At 40.2% G+C, this 10,555-nt stretch overlaps 2 protein-coding genes across 3 annotated transcripts in view; one reads left to right on the forward strand and one right to left on the reverse strand.

Annotated features, from left to right (window-relative positions):
* The window catches only part of gnal2 (guanine nucleotide binding protein (G protein), alpha activating activity polypeptide, olfactory type 2), a 52,791-nt gene extending 50,500 nt beyond the window's left edge, over positions 1–2,291 (forward strand). For both annotated transcript variants that reach the window (XM_005729034.1, XM_005729035.1), the window contains exon 12: positions 743–2,291. In XM_005729034.1, coding sequence (XP_005729091.1) covers positions 743–889 — 147 coding nt within the window. In that variant the 3' untranslated portion in view covers positions 890–2,291. The remainder of the gene's footprint in view (positions 1–742) is intronic.
* Positions 2,292–5,399: 3,108 nt separating this feature from the next.
* Positions 5,400–10,555, reverse strand: part of mppe1 (metallophosphoesterase 1) — a 22,942-nt gene continuing 17,786 nt past the window's right edge. Inside the window, exons 7-9 of the mRNA XM_005729036.1 lie at positions 8,399–8,521; positions 8,011–8,151; positions 5,400–6,390 (exon numbers count right to left, since the gene is read on the reverse strand). Of these exons, the coding sequence (XP_005729093.1) occupies positions 6,205–6,390; positions 8,011–8,151; positions 8,399–8,521 (450 nt within the window). The 3' untranslated portion in view covers positions 5,400–6,204. The remainder of the gene's footprint in view (positions 6,391–8,010; positions 8,152–8,398; positions 8,522–10,555) is intronic.

Raw genomic sequence — 10,555 nt, forward strand, 5'->3', positions numbered from 1 at the left:
CACATAACTACTGAGCCACTTTGTCGTCAGGTAGAATAATATTTTAAGTGTGAATTGTTAGGGGAACCCCCTGCCCCCAGAGTGTTTTCATCAGCGTCTGATACACACATCAGTCAGAATTAAACTGTGGCAATCTATTCATGCCTGTGATGTGATATCTAACCCATAGAGGGCGCTAAAAATAAGAAGTTGAGAGGCCTTTATGTGTCAAAGTACTGAAAGTGCACAGAAAACTTAGAATAGCATTGGCTTTAGCACATTAATCTTAAATATGCTGAGCAATATTCAAGGTAAGAAGCAGGAAAAGCTAAATGCTTCAGCTGAATTGAATAATTTAAATAATATATAGTAAGGCGTGTGCTTTATTCAAAGATGAAATAAAACTATTTATCATCACATTTACAAACAAAAAGAAAACTGATGTGTGAAATTAAGAATGGTTAAAGGCCTGCTAAAGTCAGTCAAACCCAGTGGTGTTCAGAACAGGTGTGATCCAGATATTTTGAGTAAAATGACAGTGAAGTGCTCAGATGAGTCACAGTTTAAGCTGCAGAGGCAGGAAGTAGTGTGATTTTTAGGTGGGGATGGTGCTGTAAGAGCTTTTAGCTGTAAAGAAAAATCAAATAATGGGGAAGGGAAGAAACGAGAGCAGCAGATCTGAGAAACTGAGGGAACATCAGGGAGGCTAAACGTGTGCTCGTGGCGTGGAGGATGTGACGTGTCATGTCTGTGTCCTCCTCAGCGGATCAGCACTGCGAGCGGCGACGGCAGACACTACTGCTACCCCCACTTCACCTGCGCCGTTGACACAGAGAATATCCGGCGGGTGTTCAATGACTGCCGGGACATCATCCAGAGAATGCACCTGCGGCAGTACGAACTCTTGTGATGGGAGACCAACTCCGTCAGCCTTCTGTGTTTTTTTTTTTTGTTTTTTTTTCTCCACCATTCTGCAACCTTGACGAACCTTTTCTCCTGCTCCTCCCTGACTCTTCACCCCACATCCCCAGAAGAAACCCACCCCGACCGCCCCTCCTGTCGAGGACTACGAAGTACTACTGAAGTGTGTCAAATCCTCTTCCTCTTTTTAACTTCTTAGCTTTTTGTACTACTTTTTGTTTTCTCTCCGAGATTTCGTCCCCATTTCACAGATGTAAAAGGAAAGCTGGGGAACAAAGTTGATGTGTGCCGCTTCTTTTTTTTTTTCTTTCTTCTTCTTCTTTTAATCCTTCCTTTTTGAATGCCTTGATTTTTGTCATTCCACTAAGCCTTGGGCTACCTCCTTTTATTTTATTTTTTGCCCCTTTGTGTCCACTTTTTTTGGGCTTTGTCTTTGGACTTGGACTGGTGGGCGAGGACACATAAAACACACCTGGAGGACCTCAGTGCAGAGGCAGTATGTGTGTGTGTAATGAAGAGAGGGAGGAATGCCATGTGAATGAGTGTGTGTTTAACCGCCATGACCCCTCACCACCTCTTGTAATATTTTTTTTTTTTGGCCTGTCACCCCGCCCTCAGCCTCTCTGACCGCCTTCTTCTCCCCGCGTTGAAGATGGCTGGACGGAGAGGGAACCGAATGGATGAAGAGATAAATGCACTTTGCATCAGGTTCCTTAATAACTTTTTTTTTTTGTTGTTGTTGTCGGTGTTTTTTTGTTTTTGTTTTTTTTTTTCCAGAGGAAGCATACACACAATGTAGCATCACAATATTTATTATCCTGTCGCCCTGCTTGCCGAGCTGCAGGGCGGACCGAGCAGCCGAGAAGACGTGTGGAGCGAGAGATTAAAGATGGGAGGGGGGCAGAAATGACGGCGACTAGAAGACGGATTTTAATGAAGGAAAAGGGACTGAGCTCTCTGCACCTTAGCCCTGTTGCCTCCACGGACTCGGACCTGCCTCCTTTTTCCACACAAACCATCCTTTTAGCTTAGAGATACTGATGGGGAGGAGGGTGGGTGGGACGGGAGAGAAAAAAAATGTATTGTTTTGTTTTTGGTTTTGGTTTTTTGGGGGGGTTTTTGTTAACTTGTACACTGTGCAAGGTTGAATTATCCTGTACAGACTGTAAAATGTAATATTATTTTGTACAACTTAATTGAAAGAAAAACAAATCTACTTGTAGATCTTTGTGCCTTGATTATGGCTGTACCTGTAAATGAGCTCAGATGTAAGTATGTTTTCAACTGCGCTGTACAGCTTGATGTCAAACTCTATCGGCAGCGAAAGACTGCAGGTAGGGGACTTTCTCTGTAGAGTTTAGTTTTTTCTGGTTTATAAAAAAAAAAAGAAAAAAAAAGGAAATGCTGTTTAGTAAGAAATAAAAAATAGGGGAAAAATCCTAAAAACCTGTATACATTATGCAAATTAACCACTTACCTGCAGTGAAGACCAGATGTTGCAGCGCCATGCCTTTTTTTTTTTTTCGTTCTTTTATTTTTTTCGTTTTGTTTTCCCTCCTTTTATTATATATATTTTTTGAATTTCACAGCTTTAAACAAACATTTGAATTCCATTGAAAGTGTCCAAATTGCAACCTGGTGTTGTTTTAATAGGAACCAACGTTTTTTCGATATGAAGTGCGTGTGCGTACGCGCGCGTGTGAGCGATCCGTACTGATGTGCGTGCCTGTGCGCATGTGTACATAAAACAAACATAGACTCACAGATGCATTGTGTGAGTGTGTGTGTGTGTGTGTGTGTGTGTTGGAGAGCAAGTGTGTATGTGTGTATAAAATTTTATAAATGTATGTACATGTAAATTTATAGGTCTATATAAATATATATGTACAATTATACATGTTTAATTATGTGTGTGCCTAGGTGTACATACCTATGTATGTATACGGTAAATATGTATACATACACACATAGGAAAGCATGTTTAGAATGGAGATGAATAAATGAGAGCGTGCAATATTAGTAATTCTTTGGTCCTTTGGAGCCATACCCGATGGCACAGGCACTATGAATGTGTGAGCAGCACCCAACAAGACGAGCTCTTCTCCTTGTACAAACAGCATCAGCCTTTTCTTCTGCTACAGTACACGTCTACCCCCAACAGAGAGTGAACTGACTGGAGGTGCAAAAACCTTGTTTGGCCTGGGAGGATGATTAAATGACATTTTTATTTTCTTTAAATAAAGAGGCACATTAGAGGACTTTGCTTTATTTCCATCTTGGTGTCCAGTTGTGTCCGGATTTTCTTTATTCATTGGTGATTTTAAAAAAAAAAAAGAAAAAATGTGGGAGACCGAAACGACCAAAACAAACAAAAACAAAAAATGATTAGATAAGTAAATTAATATGCCATTAAATGCACCAAATATTGGGCGAGCATTTATAAAATGTGAAACTAATAAATACTTAATACTTGGTATAAATCTCTAACATTAAAATGGTATAAATGGCGATGGTCAGTATTTAATACTGCATCAAGTAAGTTTTAATTTGATTCTTTAAATGTTTACACGTGTGTCACTTTTCCACTTTATCTAATTTCCCATTGAATTTTGACTTTATACCCAATTTATTACTTTTAATATAATTTCTCATTTTCCTCACCCACAAATAGTTTTTCTATCGGTTATTATTTGTAATACAAAAGCAAATAAAGCAGAAATATTACTCGTCACATTCTACAAATTAATTTATATTTGATGCATTTCGGCCATGTTAATTTTAATTCCTTAGACAATAATTAATGAATTGATAAATATGCAAATTAATGCATCAGAAATAAGTTACAAGTTCTGCATAATTGTTTTCATGTGGTTCTGTTAGTTTTTTACAATTACATCGCCTTAACAATATTTTACTTTCTCGCATTAGTTATTAGTTTCGAAATCTGTTTACTTCTGTATTTTCTTCTGTATTTTTCATGCGTTTCAAAGTATAAATACAAAAGCAAATTAACCTAAATATCAATTTATGCCAATTGTTATGGATTTGTTAATACCTACATTTTTCATATTTCTTTCATGCATCTAAAGGCATGTAAGGGTTATTTAATTACTATAGTTGTTATTTTTGCTGTTTTGTTACTAATATTTGAAACTATTGTGAGGAGAGCGAAGCTGGGTACTTTCGGTATCTTTTTGTTTTTAACTTTGAGATGATCATGATAAACAGTTTTACCTGATTTTACAGTTCTGGTTGATTAAACTTCACAGAAGGCAGGTTCAGCTAATAAAGTTAATAATGGCTGGCTGTGTGTGCTAGGAGTGCATAGAATTGGACAACAATATTGTGCTAGTTCTGAGTTTTCATGTGACATTTTAAAAAATGTATTGTTACCATAAAACTGAAATCACACATTCAAAACCTGAAATGATTGATGATAAAAACTCGATCCACTTACTATGAAATAAGAACAAAGTGTTGAGAGAAGAGATGATTGAAATTTTAAATACTGATTTAAATCCGTGACATTAGTTGCCAAACTGTAAGTAAGAGATAAGAAGATGGTAAATATAAAGTTTTCTGTACTGAAGTTTTAAAGTTACTAATAAACCAGACATTCCTTCTTTTATGCTAATTAACAAATTCACAAATTAAAGAAGTCCAGGTGACTTCTTTTCAAGCTCTCAAGACTATCATATCCATGACTGAGAGCCTACACAGTCACACAACCATTTAAAAACAATTTGATCAGTCCGTAAGCTTATACACAAGTGGAAAACGTAGAACAGCTCTCAATCTTCCTAGGAGTGGACATTCCAGCAAACTCACCTCAGACGGTGCAATGACTCTCAGACTCTACAGGCATCATTTAGCAAGTTAAATGTTAAAGTTCATGACAGTACAATTAGAGTATGGCTCGTTTGGAGAGGATACCAGGAGAAAGCCTGGCAGCATGGCTGAGGTTTGCAAATGTGCATCTGAACAAACCACAGGATTTCTAGAACAATGTCCTGTCAACAGATGAAATCAAAGTGGACATTTGGCCATAAAGTACAGTGCCACGTCTGGCAGAAATAAAGCACAGCATAGTAGTACAAAGATCTCATTCAAGTGTAATGAAAAGCATCATGATGATGATTTCAGGCTTGTTTTGAAGCTACGGGACCCGGGCACCAGCAGTCATTAGGCTGACCAAGTCTGTATACCAAAGTATTCTAGAGTCAAAACCATCTTTTTAACCACAGCTAAAAAGATGAAACTGGGTCACAGTTAAGGTCTGTTCTATAGAATTTATAATCCAATCAATCAATAAATAGTGAATAATTTAATATAAAATAAACATAGTGGATTAATCCTGCACATTATTAAAGTAAAAAATGAAGGTACTTTCTTATACTGTTGCTAAAAGCTGTTTTCTCAGTTATAAAATGACTAAAATAAAAAACAACCAAGCAAACCAAATGCAAAAACCCCCAAATGAAAACAAATTTTGAACCGATTTTCTTATATTTTATTTCACATGAATCTGCAAACATAAAATATTTGTACCTATATATTAAGGATTTCGTCTGTCGCGTGTGATAACATCCTCCCTCGTCCACCAGAAAACTGTGAAACAGGCTTTAAGATTCTGATTATTTATTATGTACAGTTCATCAGAAACGTTCCAACGATTTGGCAAAAAACCTTCACAAACATTTGGCACAGAAAATCAGCAACAATATCTTTTTGTTTTTTCTCTGATATGCGTCATAAAAACAATGAGGAACCCGGATGGACTATCTGACATCGACGACAGAAACGAAGAGTGTTCAGAGTGAGATGATCAGTGTGCGTTCACATCGGCTCACAGGTAACATCAGAGAGAAGAGACTTAAAGCACCTTCACCACCTTAAACCAGACCAGGGACAGTTAGTATTTACATATTTACTCCTTTGATTTGTGCTACCCGTGCCACGCATGCGTACTTTCTCACTCAGCGGTGAAGTCAGTGACGGTTACTTTTCCTCCGAGGAAGTTAAAACTGATGATTTGTAAGAACAATTGGGCCTCCGTCACAGGCTCTAACATCACCATCACCATCAGTACCAGTAGTGATTAACTCTGAGTCCTTTAAAAACATTTAAAAATCATATAATGTCCTTCACAGTGCCTTTAAACACCCGGACAAACAAATCAAGGTTGTGCAAACAGATTTTTTTTTTTCTTGTCGTTATTTTTGGTCCACACAGAGCATCCTCACATCAACTTACACCAAATTACCAGCTTATGGCTCTGTCCCGGTGGGCTGTGGCTAATGTAGTTCACAGAGACTTGTGTTTCCCCAGCAGGCAGAGGCTGAGGCACTGCAGCAGGCCTTTCATCCACAGACAGTGAGCGAGGAACAGCAGCAGCAGGCAGGCGCCGGCCGAGCAGTAAACGCTGATCACCGTGCTCTCCTCCGGCAGGAAACACTTGGACAGCGTGTAACTGCTCGGTGACACCGTCGCCTGGGAGAAGAAAGGGGGGAGAAGTGAGAAATAACGTGAGTTAGAGGTGATGAGTAATGTTTATACTGGCAGAGGTGGCTGCTTAGAGCTCTTCGTCCACCAGAGGGCCTCCGAAGATTAAAAATAGGAGCTCATTTTGAGTTCCTTTCTTCCTATTTTTTTTTTTTTATCTGAATGAATCTGTTTTTTTTTATAGCCTGTAAACAAAGGAACAACAGATTCAACAGAATCTCACCTCAGCAGATTGTTTACTATATAATTAAACACTTTATTAAGAAACTATTTGTATGAAAGAAAAACATCAAATTTAGGCCACCTGATTCTAGCTCACTATTAAGTACTGCTGCCTGACATAAGGTGGTTTCGGGGAGTTTGCGTGTCCTCATTGTTCTGAATGTTTCTCTGTCACAGATATTGGACAAAATCATGTTAGTTTAATGCTATCTTTGTTTTCCTCTTAACTTTATTTTAAGAGTTTCTGCTTAAATCAAGTTCAAACAAAAGCCTCCAGAGCAGCAAAGGACAGAGCACATAGTCAGGGACATATTCTCACCTGGAATCAGGATTTTGTAGCTTCTGGGACTTTGAGTTTTTAAAAAGAAGAAACAGGATAATTTCTTTCTCATATATGTTGGAACAATAACTCAAACCTGAACTTTGAGGTGCTGGTTTGGTTTAATATGCCATTTGTCAGCTCAGGACACTCTCACAAAAAAGATTCAAAATCTTCACCTCCTTCCTTGGTGGAAGTGAAATTGATGCAAACGTGGTTGTGGATCACGGATCCGCGGCTGACAAATCTCCAGTAACTTTGTCATGCTGTCGTGCCAATTCGGATTGAAACCTCTGAAGAGTTTTTCCAGCACCTTGTTGAATCTAAACCATGAAGGCAGCCATGGAGTCAAAAGGGGGTTCAAATCACCACTACCCTAAGCAATCATTCATGCTCACATACACGCCTACAGCCCATTTAGATTCGAAACAGTGGCTGGATGTTGGGAGCTGAGGGTCATTTTGACTTGCAATGAATTAGAGCTGCATTTGATGAGCATAGCAACCTGTCCAGGGTGTACCCCACCTCTCGCCCCCATGACAGCTGGGACAGGTCCAGCCACCACAACAACTCTGAATAGTATAAGTAGAAGACAATGGATGGATGGATTTTCTATAGATATCTATAGTTGATATATGTATATTTCTTACCTCTATAACTGTGAAGTAAAACCTCATATTGTGCCAGATGTAGTTTGTAACCAACTGCTCAATCCCTATTGATTCTCCTGAGGGAAACATCTGGCACAGCTGCTAAATTCTCTGATGTGTTCATCAGCTAGTTGCTTACAGTGTTTGCATGCTCAGCAGTGGCTTTCAAAGTATATCTGCTGGGGCCAAAAACTACTGTACGCCACTGAGACTGAACCATAACAGTAAGGTTGTGCACTGGGCAGCTAAACAGAGACAAAAAGGCAATCCACACAGAAACAGCCCAGCCATCCGGCAACCTTAATAATCTCTCTCTATAATACAGATTAATTAGATTATTTTTCATCTATTGCTGTTTGAAAAATGCCGACTTTAATTCGCACACTGTAAAAAGTTCACGATTTTGCTTTCACTCACAAGGATGAAGCTGGGGTTGTTTCTGTTCCTCCAGCTGAAGGATGGCACGCTGATTTCTGGGTACTTGTTGTCATGGAGAACCTCACATCCGCTGTGGGTGTGTCCGCTGAGGATGAGGCGGGGCTTAAACCACTGCAGCAGCTGAGGAGAGAAACCCATAACCGCTTCAGAGGCTGGTTGCTGCTCCCTTACATCACCAGTTTCATCATCACCATCATCATCACCATCGTCGGCCGTTTCTATACGAGACTATTTCTGACGGCGGGCTGTTGTTTGCCGTTTTAATTGGATGAAAACACTTCAGAACAGATCTGCGCTTTGAGAGAAAAGGAAAGAAAAAAAAGAGACAGACAGCGGAGGCGGTGTGGTGAGACTGCAGAGTACTCACTCTCTGTGAGGCCTCCTTCGACAGCACGTCGTACTTCTCTCTGAACAGCAGGTGTCGCTCTTCAGGCGGCGCGGCGTCCTGTCCTGTGCAGCCAGCGTCACTCACTCTGTACAGAGGATAGTGCTGCAGAACAGAGCACACAGTCAGGGAAACGTGCATGGATTCGGATTTTTCATGGAAGAACAGGAAACAGGCTGAGGGGCAGCTCAGTAACAGCATTTCTGGTGTCAAGTTTTTCACCCAGCCACGTAATTCCCCTATCAAACTGTTCATAAATACATCTGCAGTGATCCACGTGTCTAAACAGCCCTTTGCACAGGGAACATGGAGAATAACCACGTTCCCCAAAGTTTCACGATGCCAGACATGGTTCTCCTGCCACTCTGCGTTTCACTGGACTTGAACGTGTAATTCTTCCAGATAGAGCGGGCAATCCGTCAAAGTCGCTGTCACAGAGAGAGTACTGAATCGTAACACTCAACACACCATGACACTCATGACACCTTCTGGACTGAATGATGATTTTAGTTGAAAGGGCTTCCTCTGAAGGAAGTTTATATAAAGCATGGATCCCAGAGTGTGCGGCGTAACCTCGGTCAGAAGTTTCAATCTGTGTCATGTGACTAATTAAACCAATCACCTGCTAAAATCTTGTATATAAATTACAGGACGCTTTTCTCATTTATCTACTTAGTGCCTCTTTATCTCCTCTGTCCTCTCTATCCCGCCTGTGACTCAGGAATCAATCTCAGCACACAATGATGAAGGATGTCTCTGTCCCTAAAATGCATTGGAGAGCCAGAGGAGGCTTGCTGGAGGAGCTATAATCCTTGGATGCACACGCGGAAGTGTTTCTTTGCCTGTTGTGTATAAAAGATTCATGCACGCGCTTGGAATATACTGCAAAAAGAAAGGCTCTTTAAACAGCTATCCTCTTTATATGCAGTTTCAGTTATTTAAGTACATCAAACCTTCCTGTGTGCGATTAAGAAAAGCGTCTAATATCTTGTCACACTGTTGCACTGTTACATTTACGATCATAAAATACAGCAGCAGTCGGCTAAATAAAAGGAATTTATGATGTGGTTGTGCCAACATCAGATTTAATTGGCATCACTTTAAAATGAACCACAGAGGCGAGGATGTCTCATTTTGTCAAATGACTGCTGCCTCGACTCCTCTCTTCTCGTGTCTCCCTATCGCCTCCTCCAATCTCTGTTGGGAGGGACTATGAAGCGAGGAGAGGAATCGAGGATGTATCAACTGAGAGATGTAAATGGGAGGTTTTTTAATCATGCTCTCCTTTGTTCGTTGAAATAGCCAAAAAAAACGAGACTTGTAAAGTTTCTCAGGTGTTACCTTCTTACCTGTTCAACTTTGGAGCTACAAAACTTTGGTTTAGCACTACAGATGACCATAATAGGATAGTGCATTGAACTAGACTGAGAGACGCACAATATTGCTAAAAGTTTTCACTCATCTGTCTTCACACACATATAAACTTGAGTGACATCACATCCATAGGGTTTAATATGATGTCGGACCCTTTGCAGCTTAAACATGAGGTTTAGGGGTGAGTTCATTGGAATTTTTGATCATTCTTCTAGAAGCACATTTGTGAGGTCAGACAGCCATACAGACAGGTGTTCTATGGGGTTGAGTTCTTCCACACCAAACTCGCTCATCCATGTCTTTATGGACCTTTGTGCAATGATGCGCAGTCGTGTTGGAACAGGAAGGAGCCGTCCCCATGCACAAAACTGTCCAAAATGTGTTGGTATGCTGAAGCATTAAGAGTTTTTTAAGAGCCCCACACCATAATCCCCCCTCCACCAAACTTTACACTTGGCACAGTGCAGTCAGACAAGTACCGTTCCCCTGGCAACCACCAAACCCAGGCTCATCCATCGGATTGCCAGATGAAGAAGCGTGAATAGTCACTATGCTCTATATCACTGCATGATGTAAGGCTTGGATGCAGCTGCTCGGCCACGGAAACCCATTCCATGAAGCTCTACACACTGTTCTTGGGAAATCTAACATCCACATGGAAGTCTGTAGCGACCAGTGTTGGTCAAGTTACTTGAAAAAAGTAATCAGTAACTAATTACTGATTACTTCCCCAAAAAAGTAATCCCGTTACTTTACTGATTACTT

This window comes from Pundamilia nyererei, unplaced genomic scaffold (assembly GCF_000239375.1).
Source record: "Pundamilia nyererei isolate P.nyererei 1_Seehausen unplaced genomic scaffold, PunNye1.0 scaffold00031, whole genome shotgun sequence".
NCBI lineage: Eukaryota > Metazoa > Chordata > Actinopteri > Cichliformes > Cichlidae > Pundamilia > Pundamilia nyererei.